The 17,386-nt window shown below is 39.2% G+C and overlaps 1 protein-coding gene across 8 annotated transcripts in view; it reads left to right on the forward strand.

The window, feature by feature from the left end:
- The window catches only part of pparg (peroxisome proliferator-activated receptor gamma), a 113,346-nt gene extending 101,429 nt beyond the window's left edge, over positions 1-11,917 (forward strand). For all 8 annotated transcript variants that reach the window (XM_059649836.1, XM_048547866.2, XM_048547869.2 and 5 more), the window contains 3 exons: positions 1,013-1,212; positions 2,085-2,532; positions 7,156-11,917. In XM_059649836.1, the coding sequence (XP_059505819.1) occupies positions 1,013-1,212; positions 2,085-2,532; positions 7,156-7,403 (896 nt within the window). In that variant the 3' untranslated portion in view covers positions 7,404-11,917. The remainder of the gene's footprint in view (positions 1-1,012; positions 1,213-2,084; positions 2,533-7,155) is intronic.
- The last annotated feature ends 5,469 nt before the right edge of the window (positions 11,918-17,386 follow it).

The following is a 17,386-nucleotide window of genomic DNA, read 5'->3' on the forward strand; positions in this document are numbered from 1 at the left end:
ATGTTTTTGATCACCAATGTTACCAGGAAGAGAGTGGCTGGAGACCCTGGATCACGGAGTGACCCAAGCCAGAGATAGGCCCTGGTGGGGGTGGGTGGGGTGGGTGGGGTGGGTGGTGGTGGGGGATGTGAGATTCTTGGGTCATGGCCAAGAGGAATCAGCAGGAAGGGCAGAGGGCTGGCTTTCAAATAACCCCTTTCAAATAACCCCAACATCCATTTTCTGGACACATTACATAGGTGCTGAATGCATTTGAACAATGCCCACCACCACCTCCCTTCTCCCAGACCACAAGCAGCTTACAGAGTTTTTCTTGTTCATGCTGCATGGTAATAGGCCTGCCTGTAGCTCAGTTAACACCAGTGGTGGTGGTATGAGTTCTATATATGTTCATTAGTTGGTCAGTTAATGCTAGAAGTCTGACCATGGACCTTCCCACCTCAGACTTAATTTTGATGACCAAAGAAAGCAGTGGGGTGCTTGCAACTCATTACATGCCCTCGCTACCACCAAACATGCAATGAAAGAGGCAATAATATCTTCCCTTTTATGATTGTTCAGTTTAATTATTTATGAAGACACACAATTGCTTGCTCCATTCACACAACCTCCAGATGCCCTTTAGAGGGCACCATACCTTTTGGCTCCCATGTTTTCATTAAATTCCAGCACGATATCCCAATTAAGCCTATAGACAACAGTAAGAAATGGTTGGCCCATTGAATATAAGACTGCCCCAAATTTGTTGCAGGGGGTTATGGGAATACAAGCCATAGACATCATTCACCACACTAAGAAACATCATAACTACAAAGAGTAAATATTGACTGATGTGCAAAACTACTCAAGAATTCGGATCTATTTGTAATCAGAGTTTCTATTAAAACTCTTCACTAACTTCAGTATGGATAGTACATGTTTTAACCTTACAATTTATCTCTTATGACTGTGATTTAATGACAGCACGTAGAATGTATTTTAAATTGTCCTTGGTTTTTATGTTTACTTACAGCAATTAGATTTGGCAGAATGCCACAAGCTGAAAAGGAGAAACTCCTGGCTGAAATATCCAGCGATGCAGAACAACTGAACCCTGAATCTGCTGATCTCCGTGCTCTTGCCAAGCATATGTTTGAGTCATACATTAAGGTTTTTCCTATTACCAAAGCTAAATCTCGAGCAATCATGGCTGGTAAAACAGGAGACAAATCGGTGTGTACGTTTTCCTATTTGTTTGATGATACAAAAACTGAATGTCATAATTTTCAGCAGTATTTCGTATGATTTGCTGAGCTTAGCTATTGACATCACATTCTAGCTCTTGCCTGTGAGCAACCTGGTCTTTGTATCCTCCCCAGAAATCACTGAACTCAAGTTAGATTCTCCTATCTCAGTAGACAACAGACTCCCAAGAAACACCACCAGTTGTGGTACTATGTTGAATTGGAAACTCTAAGTGACATCAATTTTTAGCAGCTGAAGTCTGAGCAAGTTATATCCCAGCACCTATGCCAGAATGCAAACCCCTTCTCCACATTGATCTCTGCCACTCTCACGCCATCCCACATAGTGCCTCCCCTTCTCTACTGATTTGATCCCAAGTCACCTGGATTTTCTATCAGATCCCCAACTCCCCTCCTCCACCCTCCCAGGTCCTGTCCTTCCCTCCACTGTCCTCCTCCACCCTGCCAGGTCCTCCCCTCCAATCCCTTCCCACAGACTGTCAGACTAGCCTCCATTTAGACTTCAATGCTAGGGCCTGCCTGTAGTCCTGGCAGTGGCTCCTGCTTTTTGCTTTGCTGCCAGGACCATACAGAGCTGCTGACTGGTTGGAGTGGCTGACACATTATTGAAGTAGGAAACTCTGCTGAGTAAGTGAGGAGCAGAAGGTCTACCACACAATAACTAAATGGCGGCAGGGCAGTTGGCATCAGTACAGGGGCAACATAGCAGAAAAGCCTGTAAAGTTCCTTCAGAGAAATGCAAACGGAGAAGAATCTGAAGTCTTGTGTCTCAATCCTGACATGAATGAAACTAAATCGTATTATCGCTGATGTAACATGAACTTATTTTTCTTATTGTAGCCATTTGTCATTTATGACATGAATTCATTAAAGGCTGGAGAAGAGCGTATCAAATTCAAACAAACACCACTGCAAGAGCAGAACACAGAGGTAGAAATCCGAATTTTCCAACGTTGTCAATTCCGTTCAGTGGAGGCTGTAAGGGAAATCACTGAATTTGCAAAATCTATCCCAGGATTCATAAATCTTGACCTAAATGACCAAGTGACTCTTCTTAAATATGGTGTCCATGAGGTCATATTCAGTATGTTGGCTTCCTTGATGAATAAAGATGGACTTCTGATTGCCTCTGGCCAGGGTTTCATGACCCGTGAGTTTTTAAAGAGCCTAAGAAAACCCTTTTGTGATATCATGGAGCCCAAATTTGAATTTGCCATGAAATTCAATGGTTTGGGGCTGAACGACTGTGACATCGCAATATTCATTGCTGTCGTCATACTCAGTGGAGGTAAGAAATGCTACCTTTAGCTTGTGCTAAAAAAATACATTTTATGAATGTACATTTTTTTTCTTGAAGTCTGCTGTTTCAGCAGTTTTTCTCACCTCATCTGAAGGTATTGACACCTGCCTGGGAACCCTTCGACCGCTACTGCTCACGTTTTGCACCTTGGCTTTTTGACCATTGTTCAAGTGTTAACCTTGAAGTAAATGCTATCAGCCTGTTCAACCATAAGGGATGTTCAAAGAATAATATTTTCCACGAAAGACCCTCTACCTAACTCATGCTAACAGTTATGCTTTGGAGATGATGGAGCAGATGTAAAATCCTAATAGTCTGATTTACTGCTGTCAAATGTAGTAATTTGCAATGTATTGAAGTAACTAATTTGTTTCAAAGTAGAATCTTGCTGAAGGGGATGAAATTACAGTGTGTAATAATTAGCCAACAATTTAATATTTTTATTACCTGCTATTTTAACGGAGGGGTGATTTAATATTGCAACTTTATCCTCACAAATTTGAGGACTTCAACAATGATCCCTTTACATTTTCTTTGTTGTTTGTAATCTGTTTATTTCAGCGTACAGTACCTTTAAAGTATACCGTGTTGCCCTGCACATTTTATCCCAAAGAGGCTGGCTTGAGAGCAGGCTGTCCTTCTGGTTGCTCTGTGGTCACATAGTCATTTGGCTAAAGAGGAAACATTGAACTCCAATATTATTTCATTTTTGGATGAAATCGATGTTTAATGTTTTTGCCTAATTTTAACTAATATGGTTTATTTTTATGTACAAATATTCAAGTAGGATATCTTGTCATGTCCTTTCTAAAAACATCAGTTTTAAAGTGTATTGGGATAGCTAAGGATAAGATGCCTCAATGTAAATGATAATATAATGTTTGATGTTGTTTTGAACCGTTAACTACTACAACCACATGCCTTTACTAACCGACATTAAAGAATTCCTCCACATTGACAATGTGTTAAACTTAACTGAAAGTTAAAAATATAATAGTTAACCTGTGTCATTTTTAAAATCATTCTTCAGCTAAATAAATAGGATTTAGTTTGCATTGAAACTAGCTTGCTAAAACTGAATTAGTATAGTTGAGAATTGTCTTCTTGATAGATTTACGGCAATTGCTGGAGTTAATACTAAACCTAACTTGCATAATGCCATCTCTGCTCCACGTGAAAAGGTCTGTTTTCCAACTCAAGTTTGAGTAACGGCAGTTTCAAACATAAATTTTTGCCTATTTGAGTGTAGAAGTGTTCATTAGAACTGTAATTTTAACATGCAGTGCTACGCACATGAAAATTCCTTGGCATAAACATTCATTCCCATCAGAATGTATTTACTTATTTTGAATGCGCAGCTCTTTGACAAGCATCCTGCTAAAACAAGTGATTTTAAAAGTCTTGCCTGAAGGTTGGCTGTTCACATTGAATCAGAGAAATAAATCTGTGTGCTTAAATGCTCTTGGAGCAGATAAAATGCGTTGGATTTAGGCATACAATTCAGATATAATCACAAATTTTTTTAAAAATTAATTTATGTTGGTCACAATCTAGCAGTGATGATAGCTGTATTAGGTGTCCTGATCATGGCTATGGTTAGAACTGGTACAGGAATAGTGAATTTGCTTTATGGTTAGAACTGGTACAGGAATAGTGAATTTGCTTTATGGTTAAAACTGGTACAGGAATAGTGAATTTGTCCCAAATAAGGGTGGCACCCAGATAACAGATCCTCATCGTTTCTTATCTATTACAAGCAAGATGATTCACAAATACATAAATGATATAATTTGGACAATTTTTCGTTTGAGAATCATGTAATTCAAAGATTTATTTTGTCCACAGGGTGAAAAGATCTGCCAGATGAATGTATTGCAAACAAGGCTAGTTTATTGGAAAGGCTTTTATTTCACAATTTTGAGCTGTGTTGCAAATTACCATTATTTGAAATAATAAGAGACAAGGCGCAGAAATACACAGCAGGGCTGGCTGCCAGGCCTCCTGAGTATTTTCCACATTCTCTGTTTTCTTTCAGATTTCTGTCATCCACAGGATTTTGCCCAATTTTGTGCCAAAAACTTCACCAAAGGTCCTTAGCACCTTGCAAACCCATGACCACTTCCATCTAGAAGGACAAGGGCAGCAGATACATAGGAACACCACCACCTGTGAGTTCCCCTCCAAGATGCTCACCATCCTGACTTGGAAATATATCACTATTTCTCCACTGTCACTGGGTCAAAATTGTGAATCCCCTGCCCCAAGAGTTTCGTGAATCTATCTACAATACATGGACTGCAGCAGTTCAGGAAGTCAGCTCATCACCGTCTTCTCGAGGGGTAAATGATGGCCTAGTGATATTATCACTAGACTATTAATCCATAGACCCAGGTAATGTTCTGGGGACCTGGCAGATGGTGGAAGTTGAATTCAATAATCATCTGGAAATAGGAGTTTCATGATGACCATGAAACCATTGCATCTGGTGCACTAATGTACTTTAGGGAAGGAAACCGCCATCCTTACCTGATCTGACCTACATATGACTCCAGACCCGCATAAATCTGGTTAACTATAAACTGCCCTCAGGGCAATTCTGGAAGAGAGCAGTTAGGGATGGGCAAAAATGCTAGTCCAGCGATGCCCACATCCCATGAATGGATTTTAAAAAAACAACTGGTGATGGTTTTGTTTCATTGTGTTTAATATCTGCACAGACTCCAAGCGTGAATATTTGGGCCAACAAATTTTTATTATTGGCTTGTGGGATGTGGGCATCACTGGCAGGTCAGCATTTATTACCCGGTGCTAGTTTTTCTTTAAAAAGGCATTTTCCAGAAGGCATTTAAGAGTCGACCACATTGCTGCTGATGACTGTAACAACTAATTGCTGTGGGTCTGGAATCCAATGTAGGCCAGACCAGGTAAGTATGACAGTTTCCCTCCCTAAAGGACATTAGTAAACGAGATGGGTTTTTCCGACATTCAGCAATGGATTTGTGGTTATCATTAGATTCTTAATTCCAGGTATTTTTTATTGAATTCAGGTTCCGCCATCTACTATGGCTAGATCTGAACCCGGGTCCCTCGAATATTAAGAATTCTAAATTAACAGGCCAGCAATAATACCACTGCCTCCCCCTTACTTGGAGCTAAACTAGGTAAATAAATCATAATATAAATTAACCATGATCTAATTGCTGAAACAGGTTCAAGGGATGAAAGGTCTACTCCTGTTCATATTTAAACAGCAGATTATTGATTGTCATTTTACAATGTTTTTAGAGCGTGGCAAGAAGCCTTTCCTTCCACTCATTTTGAAAAAGGCTATTTCTCTCATCACATATTTCCCGACATCACAAACAAACCACTGTCAAAGAATGCAAACAAAAATAACTGGTTACTATAATTAATTGTGAACTGGTTACTAGGTACATGTTCACCCATATTACTTTCTAGATTTCTATTGTTATTCATTGCAAACGAAAGTCACAGACAGAGTTGCAACACCACGGCTGAGATTTTCTGATTTATTGCTCCGGGCAGCAGACCATCATACAATTAAATTTTTCAGCTTCCACTTAGTTTGCCCACTGACGGCTTGCATGAGACCTCATACATTCCCTGTTTTTGTTTTCAGAAGATTAGTTGCAGATTATATGAGGAAGATAAAATTTGTGTAGTGAAATTCTTTATAATTGCTTTTGCAATTCTCTTTAAATGTAGCGTGTCCACCTTTTTATATTCTGCACAATTTTGGCTGAATAACGTCATGCAAAGTATATATGGGTTTCAGTTTTAAAACAGACGTGTCCGCCTCCCCCTCTCTCCCTATTTATTCCAGTTCCCTCCCCCCATCCCCCTCTCTGATGAAGGGTCTAGGCCCGAAACGTCAGCTTTTGTGCTCCTGAGATGCTGCTTGGCCTGCTGTGTTCATCCAGCCTCACATTTTATTATCTTTCACCACTAGAGCTTTTTAGAAAAATTATGATTCATATATTCCTCTGTCCATTTCAGTTGTTAATATTACCATTTTAAAAACTAAGTGCTTTATGATATTAGAGAAAGTTGCTTGGGAGAGTTGTCAAATTTAATCATGTACCAAATTAATGTATATCATGAAATCAATGAAGTCAACCTTCAGTAGTCAGCTTCCTCATTCCTATTCATATTTTCACCAAATCCGAGCCCTGGTCAGCACATCACATTTTTAAACTATCAAAGGAAATTGAAGCTGTGTTTTAGAAAAATTGATATTGAATAGTTTGGTAAACTGTTGGGTTTTATTGAGGTTTTAATTTTGAAATTCATTGAAAAATAAAACATCCACATAAAATGTACTTCAGTTCAGCTGCTTCAACGCTAAACTCAAACAATTCTTCCCAAACTTAGCTGGCTCTTTATCTCTTTTCTCCTTAATACTTACTTAACACATGCATGTTTGGTCAATCTTTTGGCCATCTTTTTCTAATACCCCCACATATTGCTAAATTTCTAAATCTGTTTCATAACACAACTGTGAGACACCCTAAAATGATTGCTTTAGAAGTGTGGTACAAGTCTAACATGTTGTTAGATCAGAAAATGAAACAGTTTATTATTTTGTTCTAGATCGACCTGGATTGCTAAATGTTAAACCAATTGAGGAACTACAAGATAGCATCCTTCAAGCACTTGCCCTTCAACTTAAGATAAACCATCCAGATTCACCACAGTTGTTTGCAAAGCTACTTCAAAAAATGACTGATTTAAGACAGATTGTCACTGAGCATGTCCAGCTCCTGCACACTATCAGGAAAACGGAGGCAGAAATGAGTCTTCACCCACTCCTGCAAGAAATATACAAGGACTTGTATTAGAAAGCATTCTCTTGAACCGTGTTCAAATAAAAATCCCTTTCTCAAATTGCACTGTTTCCTTGTCCAGTATAACAACAAAAACTTGAGAGTGGTGGCTTAGTTGGGCACTCAAGCAATAGTTGGCAGATTTGCACACGACTCTGTTATACACAAGAAAAACAGGCATAAATGTTGAGGATTTTCTGTACTGGTGATGTTGTCTTTTGGAGATGTGACTGAATAATGTGCAGAATCGTTTAAGTGCCTTCAAAATTGTTTAGTCTATGAAAGGTTTTGAGAAATGTCGAAAAAACAGTTGAGAATAAAGACTAAAAGTCTTGTGTTACAGTTTAACTTGTCATTTTTCTGGCAACCAACTTTGTGATCTTTCAGGATTGTATGTACTGACCATTATTATCATGATAGTTGAAACTTCGCTGACACTGTTTAGATGAGCGCTAGTGGCAGTTATTATGCAAGCAGTTCAATTGGCAAATTGACATAATACAGAGTATTAAAATTCATAAAATTGGCTGAAGTTAGTAAATGTATTAATTTACCAAGCTCCATTCAGCACCATATCTTCTGTATTTTTAAGCAAATGTTTGAAGCTTGTGTTTTAAGCTGTTCCTACCATGTAACTTTGCAACTGGATGGATCTATCACTCATAAGAGAGAGAAGTATTCTAAATGAACATTCTTAGTTCTCAATTAACAATGTGAAAATTAATATTGTGTACTGTTGTATAATGTACCAACAGCAAAACATAGCTACACTGGATTCTCTAAAAGAACAGAAAAATGTAAAATCTCTTAGTATACAAAATAATGACCTAAAATGAATCAAAACCTGAAATAAAAGAATCCTAAAAGACTACATTAAATTCATTAAAAGTACAATTTGAGAGCATGGTAATAGACACTTTCCAAATATTATTACAAATATGTGAATTATAATTATTTACATTACGGTGTTGATCTAATGCAAATTGTATAATCATCCATCAAATTCATTATTTAACAAGTACAGATAAAATAAAGTAAAGATAAGTAAAATAAATAAAGTAAAGATAAGTACAGATAAGTAAAAATAAAACTTTAAATCCTAAGATATCTGAAACCCCTTTGCTTATTTTGACATTTTTACCAAATGAGAATTAAGGGGAAAATTCTAATATCAGAATAAAATCTTGTTCCATGATTTTTCTCCCCATTCTGCCCCATTTATGTGGATTTCCTTAAAGGATCATTGTATTTTGAATTGTCATCTTGATGAATATTTGTGATTCTTATGTGTTTTACTCAATATATAGGTTGCCAGTGTTATATTTCCAAACATTTTATATCATTAAACTGGATCAGTCTTCAGAAAATATTATGGTTTAGAATACTGATTGATAAATAATCAAACTGATATAAATACTGGAATTGTTTTTGTATGAAAAGAATGTGAAAACAAGATGATAAAAAAAGTACTTTCAATTTTAATATCCTTATTTCAAAACAAAACAAGCCACATTAATACAATTGTTCCTCTTGCGTCCAGTTTTCCAGAAGACCATAAGTCATAGGAGTGGAAGTAGGGCCATTCAGCCCATCGAGTCCACTCCGCCATTTAACCATGGCTGATGGGCATTTCAACTCCACTTCGCTGCGCTCTCCCCATTGCCCTTGATTCCTTGTGAGATCAAGAATTTGTCAATCTCTGCCTTGAAGACATTTAATGTCCCGGCCTCCACTGCGCTCCGTGGCAATGAATTCCTCAGGCCTACCCCTCTCTGGCTGAAGAAATGTCTGTTCATTTCCGTTTTAAACTTGCCCCCTCTAATTCTAAGGCTGTGCCCACGGGTCCTAGTCTCCCCACCTAATGGAAACAACTTCCCAGCGTCCACCGTTTCTAACCCATACATTATCTTGTAAGTTCCTATTAGATCTCCCCTCAACCTTCTAAACTCTAATGAATACAATCCCAGGACGCTCAGCCGTTCATCGTACATTAAACCTTCCAAAGAAGCAGGACTAAAGCTGAGAGGGCAATTGGACCAAGTGTAATCCAGACCCCATTTTAAAATAAAATATTTTGTCTTTTATATTACTGTGCTATTGTTAATTCTTATTTACACATTTGTAATGGAAATTTTCCATTTTCACCTGTTGTACTTACATTCCTTCTACCAACTGGGCTGCAGCAGTTCCACCACTGAGACAAAACTAGTTACGTGATAAGTTTGTGCAGTGTTTGTACAGATAATATTTAATCTGTTTCAGTGATTTTATATATATCATTGATTTGAATTATAAGTGCTGATGAAATCATAAAGAATACAACAATTAGTGAGAAAATTGATATGAACAAAACTGCTGACTTATCTGATTAAGGATTTATCTATTCAATAAATAACTTCCAACCCTTCATTCTAGACAACCAATATTCAATAAGCAGTGTGCTCAAGAAAATGTTAATGATTTTATCGATTTTTTAGAAGGCTATATTAGTGAGATGACCTTTATTTTAAATAAATTTGTACAAAATGCATTAATCTCTAATTTGTTACCACAAAACCCTTTCTATATTAAATAAGTGGTAATCTAAAAGATGCCTAGCTATTAGTACAGAATATTCTAACCAATGCCGCTATAACTTGTCATTCATTTCATTGTTATTTTTTGGGACCTTGGTAAGTGCAATATAGCTCTGCATTTAGTCACATAACAGTAATGTTTCAATGTTATTAATCCAATGTGGAGTATTTTGTTCTGTTTCTAAGAGGGATTCATTAAATGCAAGTATTTATAGAAACATTTCATATATACATAAATTTGATAAGGGTTAAGAATGTATGAATTTCTTCTAGAGCTGGTGTGCATTTATGGGGATATTAGATAGCCCCTCTGTTTAGGAACATTTTCTGCATGAGCCAACAGAAATGATTGTGCAAATTATCTGGCAAAATTATTTGCCATATATTTATGATATATTGAACAGCCAGTAAAAGGCAGCCCATTGTGAATATCTGTGTCTCCACTGGTTAGTGAGAGAAGGAAGAGCAATTGTATTACTGGATTTCTTGTATTGCATGGAAACTTGGCAAAATGACATGGGACTTCATCCTGCTGTTGCTGTTGATGGTTCTGTTGAATCAGCATTTTCTCAGTATGGTCTAAATCCCCAATGACTACATTGAGCCAGATTCTCTTCATACTTCCTGCCAAACTATCAACAATTTGCTTAGTTTTCATTTTTAAATTCTGGATAATGTTCTGAATTGCGTTTTTTTTCTGAAGAGTTTTATCATGCAGTGAGAGATGTTGGCAGCTTCAAGCCATTATCATTCAGCACATTTGAAAATTTTTCATGAGTTACTGTAAATTGAAATCTGTAAAAGCTAAATGAGAAAAATATTGCATTATGTGTTTATTTTTGACTATTCAACAAAGCTGATGGTTTCAGCCTAGTCACATCCTAGGGTGCTACACTCCTAAAAGTGAATATGGACATGTAATTAAATATGTGACGTACTTGTAGTTGCCTAACATCAGAATATTTTGAGGTGTCCTGCGTACACTTTTTGGACAGTAATTCAATGGACATATTCCTGCAGTGCAAATTATTGAACTGGATAACTCCAAATGTATTCTTATGGGGTAAAACTATGGTATTTTGTAAAACAAGTTAGTCAAAATCAATATTAATAGGTTTATCTATTGTGCAACATTATTATTTAAAAACTGTGTAAACCACTTCATTTTGGTGTGATAAATTTGTCTGTTCAAGGTAATACTTAAGACTTGTCTGCATGTAACCTGAGCCACAGTTTGGATGACAGTTAGTCAATGGAAACAAAACTAAATGTTCAATTTATTTTTTATTTCTATCAAACATGATTAAGATTGTAACTAAGACATTTTGAAATTGTATCTAAGTAATGATATGCAATGTAATTGTGAATTTTAAAGTGAAGTGTAGAGATATTTTACTGGCTATAACCAGCATTCAGGGATCCTTTTAGTTTATTATGCAGCTTTGGTTTGAAAAAAATGCAAGGTACTTCTTACGCATCTTATCACATACTAAAAAATATTTACTGTAATTTTAAAATATTCTAGAACAGTGTTGAGTGAATACTTGTATGCTGTTAACAGGATTATTAATTTTACCATAACCAATAATAGATAACTGAGAAAGAGGAATATCATGCCACCTAATTTGCAACCAGCAGAGTCTGCTGCTACAACTGTTGGCAAACTAAAGAAACTTGGTTGCATTTTAGGGCTTTGCATCATGGAACGTTGAATTTGTTTTGAAATACCCTGAAATTACTGATGGGAGTGTTTTTCATTATTGTTCTTGAATTCACAGCAATTTATTTATTTGACAAACAAATAGAAACAATTTATTCCATGTAATTCAAAAGATGGATTTGAAGGATGTGTTGGATGAGAAAGCACAAATGTAAAATTTTAATCACTTGTCATACACAGCTATTTTTACTCAGAGAATATTTTAGTTATCTAAACTTTTATTTGAAAACTATTAAAATGACAGTTCTGTATTTTAAAGTATTTTAAATAAAAAAAACTTTGAATTTGGAGACTTTCTTTACTATGAATGTGTACATGAAATGATATTTCCAGATACTATACAGAATTTCTATTTTTTCTAAAAATTATTCTTTGGCATGAACTGTTACTTGAATTATGTTAGCAATGTTGGGACTGTGTTATAAAGTGAATTAACATCATGAATTTTCATCTGTGGTGCCTGGATTCAGATCTGGATTGATAGTATGAAGTTTCCTTCTCAATTTTAACAGTATGTAAGTTATGGTAGTTTTAATTCAGAACAGCTCATTGAATATTATTCTTAGAGTTCATGCAGTCTGAGGTGGTGCTGTTGAGAATTCTGAAATTCTTTTTGTGAATGTTTTTCTGGGTTAGCATTCCAGGAACAAGTTGCAAAAGCCATCATCAAGCCTTCACGGTTTTTAACATTTTATTTAGTTCCATCACAAGGCTGGATGCAAAATGCATCAGACGTTCTAATTGTGGATTAGTCATTGTAAATGCAGGGTTGCAGGAAATAGGGTGGGGTGTGGGGGTATGCGTGGGATGCTCATTGGAGGGCAGTGCAGACTTGATCAGCTGAATAGCCTCTGTCTGCATTATAGGGTCTCTATGATTCTGTAACTTACTAATAATAATGATTTATTTTATCAGCAATAAAGGTATAATACAAAAAAATTCTATCAATACCCATCCAAGATTAAAGAAAACATTTAAGTTTTAAAACATGGCAGAATTATCTGCTCTCTGAATGTAAGAGTGGTTCCTGCTGGCGGGTACTGGGCTTGTGCTTCTCCAGGCCTTCATCCATTTCCCTCTGTGCCACAATGTCCCTACATATTACATAGACAAAAGTCGTCCTTTGCATTTCATCCATGGCGTATTGACAAATCACCACATCAGGGACTTGAGCAGCAACATTTTCACACAGATGGTGGTGTGTACATGGATGAGTTGCCAGAGGAAGTGGTAGAGGTGAATACAATTACAATATCTAAAAGACATTTGGACAGTTTCATGTGCAAAAAAGGTTTAGCAGGCCAAATGCAGGACTAGTTCAGTTTAGGAAACCTGGCCAGCATGAATGAATTGGCCAAAGGGCCTGCCTGCATGCCATATGACTTAGTGAACATGTATGCTGTTAGATCCACTCTCTCACCATATTAGCCCTTCATGGCTTGACCCTTGAGCTTGGGAACACCTATACCTCGCATGCTTCTGCCAGGTCACTTGACACTCAGTGCTGCTCACTGCCTGTAATAGTGGTAGAGGCAGAAACCTTCATAACCAGATAGATTAGAAATTTATTGTCATCTATATTTTACATTTTAAAAAATCTGTGAGTAGTTTTGTAAGCCACCTTACCATGGCACCTATATTAATGACAGAAGTCATGCATAATTTTTTAAGAAGTAAAATTAAGACAAAGTTCATTGCTGTTTGGTTAATGCCTCCTGGGGTCAGGTGAAAGGAATGAATGATGGAATATCTGGAAGGCACAGCCAGGATGAAACCACCATCCTGAGCTGATGGAATACTGGACCAGAAGCCTCGCCAAAGAACATCACCACGCCAGGCTGACACTGCCATTCCTGGACGAGACTACCCGCTGGGCTGTTGGATTACCTGGAAGATTATGCCGAAGAAGACCTCTGCACAGGAACAAGATTGCTACACTTGGAGACCGCTATGCTGCATATTTAGATATGCACTTTTAATGGCAAGTCATACAAGGCCAAGTGCTGGAAAATAGGATTAGAATAAGTGATCAGAGATAATGGGAACTGCAGATGCTGGAGAATCCAAGAGGCCAAGCAGTATCTCAGGAGCACAAAAGCTGACGTTTCGAGCCTTGATGGGCCTCTCTGATGAAGGGTCCAGGCCTGAAACGTCGGCTTTTGTGCTCCTGAGATGCTGCTGGGCCTGTTGTGTTCACCCAGCTTCGCACTTTGTTATCTTGGATTAGAATAAGTGGTGGTTTTTGACCTGTGCAGGCTCAATGGGCCGAAGTGCTTTTTTTTGTGCTGTCAACTTCTATGACATCTATGCATCGTTCATCTACGTAGGATCCAACAACTCCTAGCTTCATTTCTTCGTGCTCACTTACTTTGTGCTTACTTGAAGGCCATCAACGTCTGGGGCTTGCATCGTATTTTAATGCAGAATAGGAAGTAGCCAACTTTCCACGGTTTGAAGCACTGAACAGTCAAGTGGGTGAACAAGTCACTGTACAGTACCATACTACACCACATCAGCAGCATAGACTTGCATTTTACATGGCAAACACTGTGCACAATTAAGCAAATGGCTGTGCCCGAAAATCAAAGGGATGCATCCTTAATAGGGGCAAGGAGGACTACAATCAGTCAGGGGGTACTGCCACAATCAAACCAGGGGCTTATCCAATTCTAGTCCAGATGGTTGGCCACATTCAATCTTGGTCATACCTGAATCTGGGAATTTAAATCTTTGCAGTCCAGGGATTGGGCCATGTGTCAGTCTGTGCAGATCAAATGCAACCAGTCTGGCAGCTGTGGAGACATCAGTTCAGCGCCTTGGCCATTTTCAGTTAGAGCTGTCCTGGCAATCAGTTCTGAGGTTTAGGCAGGAACAGTCAGTAGGCTTATTGGGTGCATTGCATTAAGTCCTAGGAAAAACAGAAATCCATCTAGAAAGGATCTCATCGGACTGAGTTGCTGAGGGAATGATCACAGCAAAAGGGGGCAATGAATAATAGAAGGGGGAGATTTTTGGAGCATTGGAGGACACAGGAAGATCTGAGAGTGAGTGATTATACGAGTCACTATGACTCCATCCACCATATCAGGAGTGGTGGCCAGTAATTCACTGGGACACATTGGCTATGTTAATTATTATATAAAAAGCCTGGATTAAAATGGGGGAGTTTGACAGGTTACTGGGGACAGATACCAAAAAGACCAAGGGAAAATGTGGACTACAAGGTCATCCTGAGCTGAGATTAACAGAGTCCCTTCAATGTGAAAGCAGGCCATTTGGCCTATTGAGTCCACACTGAGCCTCTGAACAGCATCCCACCTAATCCCACTCTGTAACCCTGCATTTCCCAGAGCTAACCCATCTGGCCTGCACATTCTTGGACACTGTGGGCAATTTAGCGTGGCCAATCCATCTAATCTGCATATCTTTGGACTGTGGGAGGAAACTAGCACCCAGAGGAAACTCGTGCAGACGTATGGAAAATGTGGAAACTCCATGCAGACGGTCACCCAAGGCTGCAATCTGGGTCCCTGGCGCTTTGAGGCAGCAGTGCTGACTACTGAGCCACTGTGCTGTCCCTCTGCAAATCTGCAAGTCACCCACAACTCCACAAAATTGAAATGTTCATCGAAAGTCAGCTGCCTGATAATGATGCAAAATGTTTACATGTGGACAGAGTAAGTTACTGTTAGGTTACTCGCATTCAGTGGGAGTTGGATGTTTATTTGGATAGAAATAGTGCGTGGGCATCTGAGGAAAAGGTGGTAGATTGGTACTGTGTAATAGAATTGAGTAGATACAATGAGCGGAATGGACTCTTTCTGTGCTTTAGTGATCCTGTGTTTTTCTCTTGGATGCAAAGTGAAATAGTTTACATGAGAGGACATGCCAGGAGCTGTTGTATTAACCATGCATCCACTGATTCAATAATGCAACCCATCTGGCAATAATTTGCAGTTCTTCAGCAGGACATTCATTGTTCAGGAATGCAAATAACAATGTATGACCTCAAGCAATCATGACATAATATTGTTAGCACGAACTGCCTCATTTTGGCTAAGGAAATGTAATCAGATGCTAACTTGAAAACATCTCCTGGGTTTAGCATTTCTGAAACATATTTAATAGCTCTCAGACAATATTTCAGAGGTGTCATATTCACACACTGAGCAGTAATTAAGCAAGAGAATTGTATGTGTTGTGCATGGGTTTAGTTTTGGGGGGAAATGTGTGAGAATAGATCCTTAACTTATAGCTGTGCACTTTCAAAATCACAAGATGATTAGGAAGCGTAAACATGGTTCTGTAAAAAGAATCTGAATGGAAAACATGCTGAAACAATTTGTTGGAGTTCTTTAAAGGAGTACCATGCACTGTAGATAAAAGGGAGCCTGTTGATGTACTACACTCTGATTACTTTACTAGACTGATTGTTAGCATGGCACAACTGATATAGGAAGAGATTGGATCACTTAGGGCTATATTCACTGAAGGTGGAAATATGAGGAGGTTCTCATGGAAACCCATAAAATTCTAACAGGTAGAGGCAGGGTAGATGCAGGATAGATGTTCCTGATGACCAGGGAAATGGAGTCCAGATAGGTGGAGATGAGTTCGGTGGGGCAGGAACAGGCTGAGACTATGGGTTGGCCAGGGCAGGCAGGTTTGTGGATTTTGGGAAGGAGATAGAAACGGGCTGTGCGGGGTTGGGGAACAATGAGGTTGGAGGCTGTGGGTGGGAGGTCTACCAATCTGGACTCCATTTTCTCCCCTTTGGTCCAGGAACTCCCCACCTACGTCCGTGACACCACCCACGCCCTCCACCTCCTCCAGGACTTCCAATTCCCTGGACCCGAACACCTCATTTTCACCCTAGACGTCCAGTCCCTATACACCTGTATTCCTCATGCAGATGGCCTCAAGGCCCTCCGGTTCTTGCTGTCTCGCAGGCCTGACCAATCCCCCTCCACCAACACCCTCATCCGCCTAGCCGAACTCATCCTCACCCTCAACAACTTCTGTTTCGATTCCTCCCACTTCCTACAGACAAAGGGAGTGGCCATGGGCACCCGCATGGGCCCAAGCTATGCCTGCCTCTTTGTAGGTTACTTAGAACAGTCCCTCTTCCGCACCTACACAAGCCCCAAACCCCACCTCTTCCTCCGTTACATTGATGATTGTATCGACGCCACCTCTTGCTCCCCAGAGGAGCTCGAACAGTTCATCTACTTCACCAACACCTTCCACCAACCTCAAGTTCACCTGGGCCATCTCCAACACATCCCTCACCTTCCTGGACCTCTCAGTCTCCATCTCAGGTAACCAGCTAGAAATTGATATCCATTTCAAGCCCACTGACTCCCACAGCTACCTAGAATACACCTCCTCCCACCCACCCTCCTGCAAAAATTCCATCCCCTATTCCCAATTCCTCCACCTCCGCCACATCTGCTCCCAGGATGAGGCATTCCACTCCTGCACATCCCAGATGTCCACGTTCTTCAAGGACTACAACTTCCTCCCTGCAGTGCTTGAGAACGCCCTTGACCACATCTCCCGCATTTCCTGCAACACATCCCTCACACCCCGCCCCTGCCACAACCGCCCCCAGAGGATCCCCCTCGTTCTCACATACCACCCCACCAACCTCCGAATGCAAAGTTTCATCCTCCAACACTTCCTCCATCTACAATACGACCCCA

The sequence above is a fragment of the Stegostoma tigrinum genome, chromosome 11 (genome assembly GCF_030684315.1).
Source record: "Stegostoma tigrinum isolate sSteTig4 chromosome 11, sSteTig4.hap1, whole genome shotgun sequence".
Lineage (NCBI taxonomy): Eukaryota > Metazoa > Chordata > Chondrichthyes > Orectolobiformes > Stegostomatidae > Stegostoma > Stegostoma tigrinum.